Consider the following 19,789-nt stretch of genomic DNA (forward strand, 5'->3'; position numbering starts at 1 on the left):
CACAGGGGCACCAGCTTAATCACACTGCGCAGGGCCCCACAAAGCCTACGGCCGGCTCTGGTTCAGGGTGCAGGAGGGGGCTGTGGGCAGGGACCTCGCTGCTCCCCTCAGGACAAGGGAGGTTCAGGCCCGGGATGCCCTGTCTAGTCCTCAGAGCCCTCCCGCCCCCTGCGCTTACGTCATGGCCTAGCCCCGCCCCGGCGCCCAGGCAACGCCCCTCCTCAGGCCCCTCCCATCTCCGCGGCGCAGCGGGCCATGACGTCATCGCGCCAGGCCGTGCTGAGGCGGTCTGCGTCACCACGTGCCGCGACCCCGGAAGCAGAAGCGGTCGGGCCTTGGGGCTGCCCGGCCCGCGCTCGGGCAGCATGAGGGGAAGGCTGCTGCGGGCTTGGCGGGAGGGAGCCGCCGCCGCCGCTCGCGGGCTGGCCGAGCGCGGGGCCCCCCGGGGGAAGCCCCCGTGGCGGGTCCTGTTCTTCGGCACCGACGAGTTCGCCGCCGAGTCCCTGAGGGCGCTGGAGGCCGCCAGGTGCCGGGGGGAGCGGGGACCATGGAAGGGGTGGGTGTTGGGCGACCGTGAAGGTGGGAGGAAGGGAGGTGGGGACCAGGGGAGGATGGGGTGGGCGCGGGGGGGGCCTGGCATGGGAGGGACCGAGGAGGCAGGACCATGGGGAGGGGGGTGAGCGGGGATCATGGAGGGGTTGGGCACCGGGGGGGTTGAAGCGGAGGGGAGCCTGGGAGGGAGGGAGGTGGGGACCAGGGGAGGGGACGATGGGGGGGGGGCATGAGGTGGGGAAGCGTTGGGGTGCCTGGGGGAGCAGCTGTTTCTCCACCTGTTGTGCCTAGAGAGGCTTTGCCTTCCCTTCCTGGCTGTGCTGGGCACTCATTGGCATGTGCCACCTTGTCATTCTGCTACAGGGAGCCCAGGGAGGAGCCGCTCATAGACAGGCTGGAGGTGGTGACCCTGCCATCCGCTTTGCCGAGGGGGCTTCCTGTGAAAAACTGTGCGAAACAGTTTCAACTCCCAACCCACGACTGGCCGGATACAGGACCCAGTGGCCAGTTTGATGTCGGGGTGGTGGCATCGTTTGGGCGCCTTCTGAGTGAGGACCTCATTCTTCAGTTTCCATAGTAAGTCAGATATGATGGAGCAGCAGCCTGTTTTCGGGTATGGTATATGTTTCTTGTCGTCTAGCCTGTTTTGGCCGTGAAGCTAGTTTTAAGTTGTCTGTGTATGACTGAGGGCTGGTCTACACTAGGGGGGGATCGATCCAAGATATGCAACTTCGCGAAGTCGAAGTATCTTGGATCGAATTACCTGGGGTCCACACGGCCCGGGATCGTTGGCCGCGGCTCCCCCGTCGACTGCGCTACCGCCGCTCGCTCTGGTGGAGTTCCGGAGTCGACGGTGAGCACGTTCGGGGATCGATATATCGTGTCTTAACGAGACGCGATATATCAATCCCGGATAAATCGATTGCTACCCGCCGATACGGCAGGTAGTGAAGACGTACCCTGACTTTGGTTATAGAAGCATGTGAAAAGACCATCTGAGCTTTGGGTCTTTTGTATTGTGACAAATCCCTTTAAAGGGACACCATCAACTCGAAAACCAGTCATTTTTTTAAAAGAAGTTGAGTCGTTGCCAATACTAAGCTTGTTGCTGAGTTCTGCAGCAGATTTTTATGGCTTTGAAAATCACATTTCCTTGCTCTGTTAAAAATATTTTTCTTTCTCCATTTGCTGTGTGAAAGATTCACACAACTTTCTGTGCAAACTGTGAAGCTGATATGCAGAAAGTCTATCAAATATGCAAAGTTAATAAACTGAACAAAATAGAGAAATTTATTTTCTTGAATCTGTTCCAGTGCTGCTTGTAACAATAGTAGATTCAAAAACAAAAATGTTGACATACAGAAGTGACTTAAAAAAAGTTAATGAGGTCCTTCTAAATATGTGGTGTGTTCCCCTTACTTTTTCTGTTCCCCTTCCCCTGTTCACTTGTGGCCAGACATTAAAGCTATATAGTGTAGATAAGCCTCTAAATGCTTATTTATTCTTAGGATTGGCATATTAAATATGACTTAGTGAAACTGATTGAATTTTCAATACATCTAAAGAGCTAAAACATGTTTTTTATAGAAAGCAAGTTCAGTATAATAAATGGTTAATACCCATTTATATGTGTTACAGAATTACTGGTCCTATTCTAATTTAAAAATATTCTGATTCAGTGGCGTGTTGAATGTCCATCCCAGCTATCTCCCAAGGTGGCGTGGCCCAGCACCGATAGTCCATGCAGTTCTTCATGGTGATACAGTAACTGGGGTGACAATTATGCAAATTAAGCCTAAAAGGTACAGCAAACATCATTTAAAAAAAAAAAATTCAATCACTGCAATGTCTGCCTTTCACAAATATTAAGTTAATACTGTGTTGAATATTCATTCTTTTAAAGTTAAATAGTATTGACGTTAAATTTCATTTAATTAAAATGGATATATGCACCCATACAGATGATTTAATATTAAATACTTTAAAACAGTTCAGAAGTTTTACCTGAACTGCTGTGACTTGTCATGTATACGGCTTGTGAGTGGACAAATTGATTTTCCACCAGACCACCATATCACAGCTGTCTGTTAAGCACTTTGTGCTGTACAAGTCAAAAATAGCCCTAGATCTGCAGGACTACTGATCTCAAATCAACTGTGCAGTGAAACTGGTAAATTACTTCTCTCCTCTGATGATCTGCTTCTCTAGATGCTATATGGTGTACTCACAGGTTCTACAAACTTGTTCATTTCTGAAGCTGAACATAAAATGAAGTGGCATAGTGTACCGAGTACATTAAAAGGTACATGCTATGTCCCTTTACTGTGGACCTGTCTGTTTTTAGCTATACTAGAGGAATATTCTTCCTATCATACTTCTGTTGGATAACAGATTTCAATAATGTATGAAATTCACCTTGAATATTTCAGGCCATTTTTCTTTTGAACTTGGAATTGTAAGTCAAATATTCAGACCAGTTTCAGCTTGCCTCTGTAATACAATCCTATTTTCTTTTCCATAATGTTGACTTGTGAACCCAGTGTTAAAATTGTTGTCATTTCTTTTTCTTTCTGCTTGCAAATGAGTATAGCTAGCAACTGAGTTAATATACTAGCCTTGTGCTAAATTGTACACTAGATCTAGTGTGAATGAAGTGATAGTCTACTAGAGGAAGAAGCTAATGCATATGTGTTTTGTTTTTAGGTTTGATGTAGGTCCAATTATTAAGCAGGAAAAGTATGCTGTTCCTTCACAGTGCACAGCAAAGGAACTAGAAGTAATATTATCCAAGTTGGGTGCGACCATGGTAAATCTATGCAAGTAACTGCCCACTTTATTCATTGCATTGTCCTCAAAGTTTCCATTCTGAGAAGCATTCCTTGTTATGAGCTATTTGTAAATGAATTAGAAAACAAAGGAGTACATTTCCTCAATACACAAACCGAACTGCTTTTAATGTTACCATGATTTAACTGCCAGCTTTGACAGGAAAATAGATTCAGGTGGTCTGAAATTTGGCAGTTCTGAGCATCCTGAGTTGCTGAAAAGATGCATTGGCAGTATTGGTGTCCCAATCTATTAACTGGTTCCAGTGGGCATTAGTTCTAGTTTAACTGTCCAAAGCACAGACACTGACTTTTATTTTTCCGGGTGGGTGCTCCACACCCATGCCACCCAGGGGCCCTGCTCCCACTCCACCCCTCCCCAAAGGCCCCGTCCTCACTGCACCACCCCCAACAGCTGTTCGGGGGTGGCTGGTGGGTGCTGAGCATCCACTATTTTTTTTTTTTTTCCTGTGGGTGCTCCAGCCCCGGAGCACCCATTGAATCAGCACCTATGTCCAAAGAACAACTTTTTAAATACGCTGTATGAATACTGAGGCTGACATTGCTTCCAGTCAGTGGCAGCTTTTTCACTTGATTTTACACCTTTTGACACTAGCAGGCTACCTGCCACCATGAGGCTGAGGAATTTTTAATTGGAAAAAATTAGTTTATAGCACAGTTAAGTGTGTTCTTAGTTCAGTGAAATGAATTTCTTTTGAGCTTTTAGAAAGTTGGACTGATCAAAATGTGTGTGGCTTTAAAAGTCTTGGAGGAATGCTACTGGCAATATATTTAATATAATGCTCATGTACTATTTAAAATTGTTCTGTACAAAGACTTTTTTTGTTTTGCAGCTCATTTCAGTTTTGAAAAACTTACCTGAAAGTTTAAAAAACAAAAGAGAGCAACCAAATGAAGGAGTAACATTTGGTAGGTACTAAGTATTTAATGCAAATTGTATGTTTTTCATTTTTTTCAATATTACCTGGGCATATAATTCAGTTCCCGTGATCCTACGTTGTGTGTTTTTTGGGCACTCTTGTGTGTGTTGGTTCTTATTTAGGGCTGTGTTGGTATCTCTTGAAATCAACAGAAAACTTCCAATGACTTCTGTGGTAAAGGATTAACATCATGGGGGTAGAACGCTGCAGAATCTTTCCTTCGATTCCAGCAGTAGCAATTTTCTGACAGCCCCTGCAACTGCTAAAGGAAAGACTACATCTCAAGATTCTAATCAGTTTCATGCTGTTCCTGTCTGCATTACCAGAAAATTAACTGTTAGACTTGAGCATAGGTGTTGTTAACTTGTGTGATCTTCTAGTGCTGGTGGTGCATCAAGACGCTTTTAACGACTTTACAAATTACAGTTGTAAATAAACACACAGCAAAAATATAAGGTCTTTTTTGCTTTGCTTTTTTCTAGCTCCTAAAGTCACTATTGCTGTTAGTTGTATAAAATGGGAAGAACAAACTCCTGAGCAGATATTACGACTACAACGTGCCATAGGAGCTACAGTAAGACAAAATAGTAGTAATTTTTTGGAAGCTTTCCTTTAAGGTAAATCTTACCCTAATTGGGTATTGATGCTTTAGCCTTTTAAATAGGGGCTTGGTTCTTTTTAGAGAGGCAAAGCAGTCAAGGTACATGAGGATCTCCTGAGTTCTAATTCTAGCTCTGTTGTCAACTCACTGTGACCTTCCAAGTTATTTAACCTCTCTGCTTCAATTTCCCTGTCAATAAAATGGGGATAATATCTGTGGTACTTCAGAGAGTGCATTCATTCAAAGGAATGATGCTATATTTTGAAGTACTGTGTAAAGTTATGGTTAACTGTTTTAAAGGATGCAAATGTATCCTTCAGATATCTACTGCAAACATGCCAGATTTGTGTACACACATTTCTTGTTTGTGAAGTGTTAAAATTTCACATGTATAGGAGTTCTTGAGTCCTCCATCCAAGTGTATTTAGGTATTTATCATTCACTGTTAGTGCTAGAGAGTACCATATATACTCGTTCATTAGCTCATTCCTTTATAAGCCGACCCCCCAAGATGGTTAGGTAAAAATAGCAAAAACTGTATGATCCTTTCATAAGCCGACCCTATATTTCAGGGGTTGGCAAACTTTGACTCCTGGCCCATCAGGGTAAGCTGTTGACAGGCCGGGACGTTTTGTTTACCTGGGGTGTCTGCAGGCATGGAGCACCTCAGCTCCCTGTGGCCGCGGTTTGCCGTTCCCAGCCAATGGGAGCTGCAGGAAGTGGCTCCCGCAGCTCCCATTGGCTGGGAATGGCAAACGGCGGCCACAGGGAGCTGAGGGGCTCCATGCCTGCAGACGCTTCAGGTAAACAAAATGACAATGTATTAAATATTCAATTCAATGATTCCATAGAGTTTAAAATCATCAAATTTTGGTGTAGACCCATTTATAAGCCGACCCCCGCTCTTTGATGCGTCACATTTTTACCAAAAATATTCAGCTTATGAATGAGTATATACGGTAACTTTTTAAATATGTAGCTTAATATGGTTGTAAAGAAGTTTAAGAGGGAAGGAATAGGAGAAGAACAAAAAAGATCAGGTGCTTATATACCTTATGACATGTAGACAGTCCACCCTACCAGGAATAGTCCCTAAACCTTTACCTTAGTGCAGTTTACTACACTTTTCACATGAAAAAACAAAGACGACTGAGACTCCTGTAAAAATGTTCTCAGTTTATCATCTCTCCTTATGTATTTCCAGCTTCCGTTGCAGACATTATGGATGGGAAATACTGTTAAACTTCTGGATTTTGTGGAAGTGCATAACATCTGCAACTTTGCTGGTATTTACTTTAATCTGTTAACATTCTCTGCTACAAGATTTTACAAACCCTGACAGTGATTTAATTTAATTGGAAGTGAACAAAATGCTAGGCGATAGTTACATGATGCAGTGTTTTAACTAGGAGTCTAGTGGAATTAAACAAGACTAAATATTCTCATTTAGATGTATAGAAACTTATAAATTGCTCCCAATGTATTTTTATTAATGACTTGGATAATGCTATGAAGAGTGTGCTTATAAGGTTTGCAGATGACACCATCTGGGAGGGTTGCAAGCACTTTGGACGACAGGATTAGAATGGAAAATGGTCTTGACAAATTGGAGAGTTGGTCTGAAATCAACAAGGTGAAATTCAGTAAAGACAAATGAAATGTACTACCTTTAGGAAGGAGAAATCAAATGCATAAATACAAAATGGGGAATAACTGTTAGCAGTACTATTGCCTAGCCAAAGGACTTGGGGGTTATAGTGGATCACAACCTGAATGAGTCAACAATATGATGCAGTTACAAAAAAAGGCTAATGTCATTCTGACGTGTATTAACAGAACTGTCGTATTTAAGACACAGGAGTTAATTGTCCCACTCTACTCAGCACTGGTGAGGACTCAGCTGGAGTTCTGTTCCCAATTCTGGGTGCCACACTTTAGGAAAGATGTAGATAAATTGGAGAGAGAGTCCAGAGGAGAGCAACAGAGATGATGAAATGTTTAGAAAACCTTTCCTCGTAGGTCAGGTTAAGTCTGGATATGCTTAGTCTTGTAAAAGAAAGCTGAGGGGAGGGACTGGATAACTGTCTCAAATACATTAAGGGCTGTTATAAAGAGGATGATGATGATCAGTTGTTCATCTCTACTGAAGGTAGGACAGGAAGTAATGGGCTTAACCTGCAGCAAGAGAGACTTAGGTTAGGTACTAGGAAAACTTTCTAACTATAAGTGTAATTGAGTTCTGGAATAGGGTTCCAAGGGAGGTATTAGAATCCCCATTGTTGGAGGTCTTTAAAAACAGGTTGGACAAACACCTGTTGGGGATGGTCTAGGTTTACCTGGACCTGCCTCCGCATAGGTGGCTGGACTAGATGACCTCTTGAGGTCCCTTCTAGCCCTTCATTTCTATGATTCTATTATTTCTGTGTCTGGTAAAATTAATAGTTATAGGCATAGTCCTGTAGACCTGTTGAGCCTGGGTCAGCCACAAGGAAGGCCAGCCTCTCTTTTGTGTTTCCCCAAATCCTCCTCCTTTAGGAATCTCTCAAGGGAGATGGGTAACATCCAGAAGAAGCATTAATGATACCTCTGGTATCTATTCTATTGCATTGACTGTTTTGTTTGGGGAGCTAAGACATTAGAAGGCAGTGTACTGCAGAGTGTGGCTTCACTAAGTCCCCTACAGGGCAGACATGCCTTTATTAGTACAAGGGAGCTTATGCATGCTTTTGGAAAAGTTGGGGACCATGCTAGAATTCTTCTCCTACTTATGGGACACTTTCACCCCTTACTCTGACTTGCTCCTCTCTGCTATATATCGCAAAGAACAATGAGTTTTTTTGTGTGCAAACCGATAATTTTACATAACTGCCTAGTTTCAGAGACTGGCATAAAAATAAGTTTCATATTTTTTACTCTTATTCAGTAACATTTAAATGCAAGAAGTTCCTATTTGTTTGCAGATCAGCTATTAAATGAACATGGAATTGTTCCAGGATCAGTATTATACCATAAATCGTCACAGACTTTGGTGGTACGTTGCAAGGTATGTTTTATGCCTTTGCTTTCTGTTGAAGGTTCTGAAGATGATTTTTAGACTGCTACCTCTTTTTTTAATAATCTGCACCCTAACGTAAGAACATAAGAATGGCCAGACTTCAACAAATTTACCTAGTAGGTAGAGTCCTTACCGTGTGCATCTTTTATTTTCCTTTCTAGGAAGGCTGGGTCGGAGTCAAAACTGTCATCTTAAAGAAGAAGCTTACAGCCGCTGACTTCTATAATGGGTACTTACATCCCTGGTTCCAGCAGAATTCAAAAACGCTTCATGGGGATTGCAGATTTCACACTCTCAAACTTACCACAGTGAAGAAGACTGAAAGAAAAGGAAATGGTGGTGCACAATTTAAAACAAAAAGTGCATGAAATTTGTCAAGCAGGACCGCTGTAAATGAATAGAAACATTAAATATTTCATCGTCCCTTACAATAAATGAAGCAGGTATTTATTTAAGGGTGTTTCAACTGAAAAATGTGTGATATTGGTATCATCAGCCAAGAAGATGTCGTCCGTACTCTTTTATGAAGCACTACGTTCTCTTCCTTAAAAGAAGAGCACACGTTAGTGAATGCCTAACTGAGACAATGAATAACCCTGTTTCTATTGTTAAATAATAAATTATTTTTATACATAATTTTAAAAAGCTTGATTTTTTTTTTCTTGGTTTAGTCAGAGGGTAAATCAATATAATTGTGTTTAATTATGCTTTTCTGACAAACTTAAAGTAGTTTGTCCTTAAGTGGTATAGGAAATTAATGAGAAACACTCTACCTGCAAGGTCCTGTTTGTGTGAAACAAACCTATTTTGGTAAGTAATATCTGCCAAAATCCTATTGGATCCAAATATATTTGTACAAAGGCATATGGTAATTGTGTAGTATTTCAGGTTCAGCTTTGTAATTTTTCATTAGTGGAACATTTTCAAGTGAAGTCTACAATTGGGAATTGTCCGAGAGGATAATATTGGTAATTTTGCATGCTTTTATCATATAAAATAAATTAGAGAACACAAAGCAGAAATTTAGCCTCTAAATCAATACCCACTGTAATTAGAATTGTTCTCTTAGAGTACACACCATTTGGCTAGTGTTTGGTTGGATGACGGCCATCCAGAAAAGTTGTGTGTCTAATGGAGGAAAAGCTAGTAAAATTTTGGCACTGAACGTGTATATTGAATTAAGTAACTATTTGTATATGCAAAAAGAACAGGAGTACTTGTGGCACCTTAGAGACTAACAAATTTATTAGAGCATAAGCTTTTGTGGGCTACAACCCACTTCTTCGGATGCATATAGAGTGAACCATATATTGAGGAGATATATATACACACACATACAGAGAGCATGAACAGGTGGGAGTTGTCTTACCAACTCTGAGAGGCCAATTAAGTAAGAGAAAAAAAACTTTTGAAGTGATAATCAAGATGGCTCAGTACAGACAGTTTGATAAGAAGCAAGTGTGAAAATACTTACAAGGGGAGATAGATTCAATGTTTGTAATGGCTCAGCCATTCCCAGTCTTTATTTAATCCTGTGTTGATTGTGTCTAGTTTGCATATCAATTCCAGCTCAGCAGTCTCTCATTGGAGTCTGTTTTTGAAGTTTTTCTGTTTTAAGATAGCCACCCGCAGGTCTGTCATAGAATGGCCAGACAGGTTAAAGTGTTCTCCCACTGGTTTTTGAGTATTATGATTCCTGATGTCAGATTTCTGTCCATTAATTCTTTTGCGTAGAGACTGTCCAGTTTGGCCAATGCACATGGCAGAGGGGCATTGCTGGCACATGATGGCATATATCACATTGGTAGATGTGCAGGTGAACGAGCCCCTGATGGTATGGCTGATGTGATTAGGCCCTATGATGATGTCACTTGAATAGATATGTGGACAGAGTTGGCATCGGGCTTTGTTACAAGGATAGGTTCCTGGGTCAGTGTTTTTGTTCAGTGATGTGTGGTTGCTGGTGAGTATTTGCTTTAGGTTGGGGGGTTGTCTGTAAGCGAGGACAGGTCTGTCTCCCAAGATCTGTGAGAGTAAAGGATCATCTTTCAGGATAGGTTGTAGATCTCTGATGATGCGCTGGAGAGGTTTTAGTTGGGGGCTGAAGGTGACAGCTAGTGGTGTTCTGTTATTTTCTTTGTTGGCCCTGTCTTGTAGGAGGTGACTTCTGGGTACTCGTCTGGCTCTGTCAATCTGTGTTTTCACTTCAGCAGGTGGGTATTGTAGTTTTAAGAATGCTTGATAGAGATCTTGTAGGTGCTTGTCTCTATCTGAGGGATTGGAGCAAATGCGGTTATATCTTAGAGTTTGGCTGTAGACAATGGATCGTGTGGTGTGTCCTGGATGGAAGCTAGAGGCATGTAGGTAAGTGTAGCGGTCAGTAGGTTTCCGGTATAGGGTGGTATTTATGTGACCATTGCATAAATGCGATTTATGTGACCATCAGAGGGGGGTCCTCTGAGCTCTTTAAGTTTGATTACCCTGTAAAGTTATTTTCCATACTGATTTTACAGAGATGATTTTTACCTTTAATTAAAAGCCTTCTTTTTAAGAACCTGATTGATTTCTCCTTGTTTTAAGATCCAAGGGGGTTTGGATCTGTATTCACCAGGAGTTGGTGAGAGGTTTCTAAAAGCTTCCCAGGGTAGGGAATGGTGGCAGTGGACCAGAACTAAGCTGGTAGTTAAGCTTAGAAGTCCTCATGCAGGCCCCTACATTTGTACCCTAAAGTTCAAAGTGGGGATACAGCTCTGAAACCTATTTGTATATGGTCATTCAAACATTTTGTATTCTACTGAGCTAAATACAATGTGACAGTTTAATTGTAGGAAACCGTACTTTTTTCCAAAACATCAGAAGGACAGTGTAGAAGGCTTTATCGCTTCATCTGGACACCGGGATATCTCTTGCTTAATGAAGGCAGTCTGGAAGGCTTTTCTGTCATCCAGGCTTATCACGCAGATCTTTCAGAAACCCACTTTAGTACTTGACATTAGAGAAAACAGCCAGAAGTTTAGTACTTTCTTTTGAAGAAAACCTTTTTTCTACCAGATGATGAGAGTGTGAACTTCAGTTTGTAAAGACCAAGGGTCAAGAAGTCCTGTTTTCCCAAAGAGGAGACAGGACTGGCCAGTATTGACTATAGAACAGTAACCAGCAAACACCAGCCCTTGCATGCTTTGTGCTTTAGTCTTTCAGAGTTGCAGTGTGCTTACATAGATTTCTTGCCATTTTAAGCTTGACTTACTAAGTTGTGCTTCTTTTAAAGTATCTAAATGGATTTTTTTTCCATAAAGTGATTTTATATTTACATTTAAGATACCTTAATACAAATCATAGTTCTATTAAATAAATGCTTTTGTTATGCTTGTAAACTAACCTGTGCCACTAGACTTAAGTTGTCATTTACATAGATTTTGGACAATTATCTTCAGCAGTTTATAGTCATCCAACTCTGGAAATAACTAAAGTTTAGAAAAACATTTGGAGGAACCTCTGACTGGCATTTATAAACAGGACTTGAAAATTATACCAAACAATTTATTAGATGAAGAACAGCCTACCAGCTCGAGGTGTAGATGAAAGACGGGAGATACCAGAGAAATCTAGGGGCAACATCTTAGAAGCCTGCCATCCTCAGTTGTGGGGAATGGGTATAGTGCTGGGATTTTTAGCAACTTTCTATCCTTGAAGCTGCTTGGGAGTTTCCATGTATTTAGCAACCTCTGGTTTGTAGGTGTACAATAGAACTTGGAAGTTCCACCACCCTCTAGCTGCTGGAAGGGGAAAGATGCATTCTGTTCCTTTCCCCTCTGGAACCTTCTAGCTGCTATGTATTGCCCTCTTGCAGAACATATGGACAGCTGTGAAGGGGGCTGATCTTTGCTATTGTACCCTCCCCAGTCTCCTGCCTGCGCAGGTGAGATGGAAGAAAAATATTTTTGGGGGAGGGGGGTATGATGCAGTGGAGGGGGAGAGAGAGAGCTTCTCTGTGAATAACCCCAGTGCTCATGTCTGCTCCTACATGTAGCTTTCTCAAGCAGCATGAAATTGACTTGATTCTTGATTGCTTTACTATTGTCTATGAGGTCCTGAACAGCAGCAGTGAAACTGGAGTATTACTAATTTCACTTTGCTGCTGCTTGGGAGAAGCTGGGGAAGCAGCACAGCTACTGGAGCTGTTTGCAAACTCAGGAAGAGACACTGCATTCAGTTCATATTTGCAAAGTTATCAATGAAATCCTAAGGGCTGTACACTTTACAAAAAATTGCCTACGTTCTATAGAAGTAGATGGCTCAAGTTCTCACAGTCACTAGGTAAAGTTTCTCATGTTGGTGGATATGCTCCAAGTTCTGGATACGCCCAGACTTCATGCTTTAACTTCTCCCTCCTGGCCTATCTAGGGTTGCCTTGTTGGCCACCTCGATCTTTGAATGGCAGTGTGTATACATCCTTTCAGATGTAAAGAAGGATGTGACTAAAGCTGGAAGAGACGCACAGACCATAAAGTCACTCTAAATGTGTAGACACCAAGGTGGCAGGCATCCTAGAAATATCCGAGATGCATTGGGCAAGAGAGAGAAAAATCCATTAAAAATGCACCACATTATATAACATGGAGGAAAATGTTTTAATGGAATACATGTCACAATATTTTTGTATTGTCCTCAATCTATCCATGAAGCTGTAACAGGTTTCCCAAAGCATAGACTCTTCCACGATGTTTAGGCCTCTGACTCAATGTAAACCTGGAAGTAGTATCATGGTAAAAGACTGGATCATGTTGAGAGAGTTCATGTCAGCTTGAAATAACTGCACATTAGCAGGGCTGTAACTTATTACGCTCTTATGAGTTACAAATATTAAACTGAGCCTGTGTTTAGAAACTGAGACAGAGGCTCTCTTGTCTTCTGCCCATTTCTCACACTTAGTGGTTTGATATTTGACTTTTCTAATTTTTTCTAGCTCAACTTTTCCACCAAGGACAAGGAGATTAGCTTGTTAATGTCATTTACCTTTCTTGCATCTCTGAAAGCAAGATTGGTCTCAGACTAGGTTTTATGTACAATTTTAATTGTTGTATTTCTGGGTTTTTGTTTTTTCTCTCTCCAATTGTCGGAGAAAAACACAATTCTCACTTTTTGTTTGGGTACAGCAAGTCAGATGCTTTATTTTCTCTCTATCAATTGCATAGAGGGAGAGAGCTAAACAGGTCTCTCAACAGGTAAACAATTACAGCAAGCATTTATACCTTTTGTTACAGACAATGAGCAACAGCTGCATTTTGTTTATACGTAGGTCATTCTGATATCTTGTTTTGCTCACTAATGTAGACTCTTAGTCTACAGTCCATATTATCTACACAAGGTCCCAACAACTTCTCACACAGTTCTTTCCCACTCGCCTCACACATTCCTCGCTTCTACAAATCTCGCGTTATTAGGGTTACAGTTAGCCTCATTCTTGCTAACGCACTGTCATGCATTGCATCCCCTTCCTGTCCGTTCTTTCTCTGCTTCCACACCATCATTTGCCACAAGCCTTCTTCCCAGCTGGAGCCGGGAAAAATGTATTTTCCACCAAATGAAAATTTTTCCTGGGAAAACTCTGATTTCTCTATTGGAGAAAATCAAAGGACTTTGATTTTGGGTCTCGACCCAAAATGAAACCGTTTTGGCTTTTCAAATTAAATTGAAATGTTCTGGGGTCAGTTTGGCATTAATGGGTGTCCCCTTCAAGCGTGGGGCCTACTGGAACCCTCATAATCCTATGGGCCAGAGTACTACTCTCCCATCATGCATCACAGCCTCCCCTTTGGCTGAACTGATATGGGAGATGTAGTCTGGCTGGGGAGCTGGCCTGTAGGGAAGAATGGGGCTGGGTATCATCGGAACTACACCTCCTATAAAATACTGCAGTAGTTTAGGAAAATGGAGTTCATTGTCAAACTGAGACAAAACTGAGACAAAATTGTCAAACTGAGACCTTAACAAACGTAGCTAGTAGGTAGAGTCCTATGGGAATAAAATATAAAGGAGTGCAGGAGAGCTGGCAATTTCTCAGTGAGACAGTATTAAAGGCACAACTGCTGATACAGGTCTGTCTCATCTTATGCGGGGGTTCCGTTCCGCGGTTAGCGCGTAAAGCGAAAACCGCATATAGCCAAAACCCCATTGAGTTCAATGGCAGGCGAAATCGCCCGCACTACAGGTATAGTATTAAAACTGTTGTTTTTTCTCTTGTGGTTTTTGCCTACTGCGTAAAGTTGAAATTGCGCATGTTAAATGGGCGTAAGATGCGACAGACCTGTACTTTCTTTCGTAACAGTCAGAAGCCAATATGACTCCATTAAAGAGCTTCTGGTGACCTGAAAATCAAAAAGGAATCCTACAAAAAGCGGAAACAGGATAGGTTGTTAAGGAGGAGTACAAAAGAATGGCACAAGCGTATAGGGACAAAATGAGTTACATCTAGCAAGGTACATTAAAGAATCTTATTGTCTTTTTACATTAGGAGCAAGAGAAAGATGAAATAAAGTGTATGCCCTCTACATAGAGGGGAAGGGCAGCTAATAATGATATCAAGAAGGCTGAGGTGTTTTAATGCTTTATTTTGCTTCAGTCTTCACTAAAAAGGTTAATGGTGGCCCCTACTCAGTACAATATTAACAACAAGGGGGTAGGAACACAAACTGCAATAGGGAAAGAATAGGTTAAAGAATATTTAGGTAAGTTAGATGTACTCAAGTCAGGAGTGCTTGATAAAATTCATCTAGGGCACTTAAGGAACTAGCTGAAGGAATCTCAAACCGTTAGCAATTATCTTCAAGAACTCATGGAGGATGGGTGAGGTCCTAGAGGCCTGGAGAAGGGCAAACATAGTATCTATCTTTAAAAATGGAGAACAAAGAGGACTTGGGGACTTATAGACCAGTCAGCCTAACTTCAAAACCTGGGAAGATACTGGAGTAAATTATTAAACAATAAGTTTGTAGGCACTTAGAGGATAATAGGGTTATAAGGAATAGCCAGCATGGATTTGTCAAGGATGCATCATGCCAACCCAACCTAATTTCCTCCTTTGACAATGTTACTGGCCTAGTGGGGAAGTTATAAAGGTGATGTATCTTGATTTTAGTAAGGCTTTTGAGAAAACCCTACGTGACGTTCTCATAAGCAAACTAGGGGAATGTGGTCTAGATGAAATTCCTATAAAGTGGGTGCACAATTGGTTAAAAGACCACTAAAGAGTACGTAAAGAGTAGTTATCAAGGGTTTGCTGTCAAACTTAGGGTGGAGGGTGGCAGTCTAGTGGGGCCCTGCAGGGGTCAGTCCTCGGGCTTGTACTTATTCCATATTTTCATTAATGACTTGGAAAATGGAGGGGAGAGTATGCTTATAAAATTTGTAGAGGCCACCAAGCAAGTCATGGTTGCAAGCACTTTGGAGGACAGGATTAGTATTCAGAACAACCTTGAGAACTTGGAGAATTGTTCTGAAATCAACAAGATGAAATTCAATAAGCAGAAGTGCAATGTACTACACTTAGGAAGGAAAAAGTCAAATGCACATCTACAAGATGGGGAATACCTGGCTAGGCAGTAGTACTGCTGTAAAGGACCTGGGGGTTATAGTGGAGTTGCAAGTTGCATATAAGTCAACAATATGATGCCGTTACGAGAGAGGCTAATTTAATTCTGGGGTGTGTTAACATGAATGTTGTATTTAAGACACAGGAGTTATTGTCCTGCTTTACTTGGCACTGGGGAGGCCTCGGCTAGAGTATTGCCTCCAAGTCTGGGTGCCAGACTTTAGGAAAGATGTGGACAAACTGGAGAGAGTCCACTTGTGACATTGATTAGTTGTGATGTCACACAACTGTGGCTTCATAAATAATAATAGGAATCTTCTTAATATAGAGAAATGGGGAAATAAATCACTTAACATTTAATGCAAAGATAATTTCTAGCACACAGTGAAAAGGAATCTAGGGATTATGAAATGTGCTGCAGCTGCAGAACAGATAGCCTAGATTGTGCCACACCAGCTTTGCCCACACCTCACCAACATACTTGATCCGCGAGAAGATAGGTCAGAGTGTCTGCTCCTTTGGCCCTGACCAAAAGGAATAAGCTGTAATGTCTGTAAATTGAGCGAGGTGCTGAATATGTACATGCTGTTTTAGGTTAAAGGTTTTCTGGTGACCAGCCTATGTAATTCACCTGTCTTGTTCATGCTAATGCTTTAAAACAATTCCTTGTAATGTCTTTGGTTTTTCTTTAATTTCTCCTTACTTCTGTGCTTTTTGACCTGGCTGGGTCCATAAAGTTGCCCCTGTCTAAACCAAAACGATGAGGCATTTAGACATTTAGAAAGAAGCTCCTCCTGTGAAACAGCCCTAAGGTTTGAGCAAAGTGCTATTCTAATGTTTGCTTGCAAGTTAATATTCACAGGGCAGAAACCCCCAGTCACTGTGCAGCGAGCGCCTTATCAGTCTTAAGAGTGCTTTGTGGAGTCCTATGGAGCAATGCAATAGTATCACCCCACCAGAGTGCAACAGAGCTGCTTGTTGGAATATCTACTTTATGGTGCTTTGGAAGAGAGAGCAACATTTATACTGCAGTAGATGTTTGCACTAGAGAGAAGCTGCAAAGTAGCTTCTACATTTCTTGCTGTTGTCGTCAGATTGCGCTTTGTGTGAGGTTTATTGCTGGTAGCCATTGCTGTAATTTCAAGCCTAACTAGACACTCTAGTGCAGATGTTTCCTTATTTGTAACTTTCTGGATATTCACGGTAACGTATAGTCAAGAGATCAGCAGATGGTGCTGTCTGCATCTGATCCTGATCTTTGTGCCATATGTGAGTAGCATATTCCCCTTGATGCAGATAGTAGTATCTGTTTTAAGTATATGGCTCAATTGTGCCAGAATCACAAAGTAAATATCGGGTTCAGAATACCTATAATTCTTTGTCTCATGGAAAATCATTTTTAATCCTTGCTGTGGCCAGAGCTGCCCTGTTTTGCTCATAATTAAATCCACACAAAGTTCTGTTTGAGGCCACTAAATTATTCTTTTACAAAAGCAACTTTATATGCTCAAATGTTAGGAAATTCTCAGTTGTTTAGTAACTCTTTAATGCACAAGCTGAGAAGAGGTCTCTGCTTTCTTGTAGTTATTTTATGGAGGAAAAGATTAATCTTATATTTTCCAGTTTGGGACCCAATTCAGTCTAATATCTTTTGCACAATGGCTGAGATTATTGGGAATTGGATGTCTGTGTCCCCCAGGTGTCTTTGAAAATCTCAGCCAAAGTGTCTGAAAGCAATGTTTCCAGAACCTACATGATATGGGGCTTTAACCCAGAAAGTAATGAAGAATGATTATTTTTACAGAATGCACAGAATAAAAGTGGGGTGTTTGCTGATGAGGTGTGACATAGCATGCCAAGATTTACTAAAATGCTTTAGTCGTGATTCAATTCCCACCATCACTATTAAGGTCAAGAACAGCAACCCTAGTATGCAGAAATTGGTGCTAGCTAAGTAGAACAACTCTTGCCTTTTCAGAGGAGAGAGAAAATTGCAGCAACTTTATATTTTTAAGCCAACATCCACTGAGGCTTTAATTTATTAAGGGCCTTATAAGCCAGGTCAATAGGGGACCTGAAAAACGTCTCTAACTCTGCAGAGGCATTGATGTTGGATATGGATGCTGTCATTTTGAATTTCAGATAAATACCATGCAGAATAGGAAACCTTGTGGCATATCTCTTTGTATGATAGTAACTGCAGCAATTGGGGTGCTCCTGCTTGAAAGATAAGGACTTTTTAAAAGCTCTAACTTTCTCCTATTTCTTGCTGAATATTTTACAGCTGACTAATGGTGAGTCAGTGTAGACCCACATGAAGCCCTGGAGGCTAAGCTGCCTAAGCCCTAAGAAATTAAAGTTGTGGCTATATAAGAAACCACCTCTCCAACCGATGAGTGCTTGATGGTTCCAAATGGTGGTGTCTTGCTCCAGGTGAAGTCAATGGGACTTTTGCCATTGGCTTCAGTGGGAATAGGATTTAGTGGTAGATGTTTGTCTGTGGTTGGGAGGCAGTGTGTTCTCGGTGGAACATATTTTCCTGTTAGTCCCTAATTTGTGGATCTTCCTGTGCATTGTGAGGCCCATCTACTTGAATGGTGACTAGGTTGGGGGTCTGAAGCTATCACGGGAGGAGCTGAATTTGAGTTTTCCCGTGGGGGTGGTTCTTGAGTTCCCTGTAGTTGACATGATCTACCTGTGTGTTAGTGTGTAATAACTATGCGCATTAAGCTAGAGGTTGCAGCCGATGCATCTCATGCAATACATTCAAAAATAAATATGAGAGCTAAGTATTATGGAAGTCAAAGGACAGATGCAAATGAAGGACACAAGACTGAAGAATATTATAAAGATTGTGGATCAGAGATGGGGGCTGGCTAAGTTTTGTGGGTTTATTTAATGAGTTGTCTGTCGGAGAATAACAGAGTTCTCACTTTTTGTTTGGGTACAGCAAATCACACGTCTTAAAATTGTGTTTGGACTAGATGGCTCCTGAGATGGGTAATGAGATATGGAGCCCTTCTTGCTTATGTTAGCAGTGAAAGGGTGTTAGCATCTGACTGGTGGCTTTTGAGCCTACATGGAATGAATTGATGATCTCCATCTAGTTAACAGCAAATAAGTCTCCACGTCAGAAAACCCACCACCACCCTTGGCTCTCGGCGGTAACCTCGTCAGCAGTCTCAGCAGAGCAATCAAGGATTGAATAGGAATGGAGTCCTGAACCGTCTTGTCCTTCTAGGTCAGGCTTATTGGTGGGGCAGTATAGGGAAGCTTGCATTGCTGCTTCCCATGCTGTACCCATTCTCTGGATAAAGAGGATTTCAGTCCCCTGGGCTGTGACTCGGGACTCTTTCATCAGTACTAAATGAATTTTAGAAAGTTCTCCCCAAAGGAAAAACTCTAGCTTTGTTAAGTATGCACATACTCTGGGTCAGATTCTGAGCTCACTTTCCCTAGGGTAAACCTATAGTGTTGTTCCAGATTTAAACAGGTGTGTTTTATATTCTGTGTCTGGGGGTGGGGGGAAAGATGTGCTTAGTCTGAAAAATGCATTGCTGATCTAGGCAAGCCAGCGACTTTGGAGGAAGAATCAAGCCAGTGATCCATCTTGGCTCTGCTAGCAGGAGCTCAAGGCAAACCATTGCAGAGGAATAGACACAAATAAAGAGGAATGATCCAAAATCACTAGTATGAAAAGGAAAAAATGCCCGAATATTCTCGTTTTCTTTTCACTTAGCCTCATTAATTGACAGTTTGGTCCAAAAGAACATAGCTTATCGTGGCATTTCTTGTCCATTGATCAGAGGTGGTTTTTTTTAACCATTAAAATCAGTCAAGCTGAACTTTCTTGCCCTCCCCCCCCCCCCGCCCCCAACATAGATCACTGAGGACTGATCCACTAAAATATATTGAAAGACTTCCATTGACTTCAGTAAGCTTTGGATCAGGGTCAAGCATATTATCTGGTTTGGAAATTACTTACTACACATGAAGGTTGAGTGAATAGTAGGAAAAAATTAGACCTGAGTATTTGTTTCACTTCTGAAGTGAATTTTGATCTAAGTCAGGGGTGGGCAAACTTTTTGGCCTGAGGGCCGCATCCGGGTATGGAAATTGTATGGCGGGCCATGAATGCCTGGTGGGAGAGGGGGACTCTATGAGGTGTAGCACGCGGGTGGGGGGAGGCGCTCTGTAAGGGATGTTACTGAGATGGGGAGAGGG

At 41.8% G+C, this 19,789-nt stretch overlaps 1 protein-coding gene across 1 annotated transcript; it reads left to right on the forward strand.

The window, feature by feature from the left end:
* Nucleotides 1-365: 365 nt before the first annotated feature.
* MTFMT (mitochondrial methionyl-tRNA formyltransferase) lies at nucleotides 366-8,602 on the forward strand. Its single transcript, XM_065412725.1, has 9 exons — nucleotides 366-526; nucleotides 916-1,128; nucleotides 2,232-2,354; nucleotides 3,256-3,358; nucleotides 4,232-4,307; nucleotides 4,801-4,892; nucleotides 6,124-6,205; nucleotides 7,880-7,962; nucleotides 8,136-8,602. Exons 1-9 carry the CDS (start codon nucleotides 366-368, stop codon nucleotides 8,340-8,342), a joined length of 1,140 nt encoding a protein of 379 aa, XP_065268797.1. The 3' UTR covers nucleotides 8,343-8,602.
* The last annotated feature ends 11,187 nt before the right edge of the window (nucleotides 8,603-19,789 follow it).

Source organism: Emys orbicularis, chromosome 10, assembly GCF_028017835.1.
Source record: "Emys orbicularis isolate rEmyOrb1 chromosome 10, rEmyOrb1.hap1, whole genome shotgun sequence".
NCBI classification, from domain to species: domain Eukaryota; kingdom Metazoa; phylum Chordata; order Testudines; family Emydidae; genus Emys; species Emys orbicularis.

Bases quoted from the DNA above. Each gene is read 5' to 3' on its own strand.
- MTFMT (XM_065412725.1), top strand. From the start codon at position 366: ATGAGGGGAAGGCTGCTGCGGGCTTGGCGGGAGGGAGCCGCCGCCGCC. The intron at 3,359-4,231 runs GTAAATCTATGC...TTTGTTTTGCAG, and splicing joins CCAAGTTGGGTGCGACCATG to CTCATTTCAGTTTTGAAAAA. The intron at 4,308-4,800 runs GTAGGTACTAAG...GCTTTTTTCTAG, and splicing joins AAATGAAGGAGTAACATTTG to CTCCTAAAGTCACTATTGCT.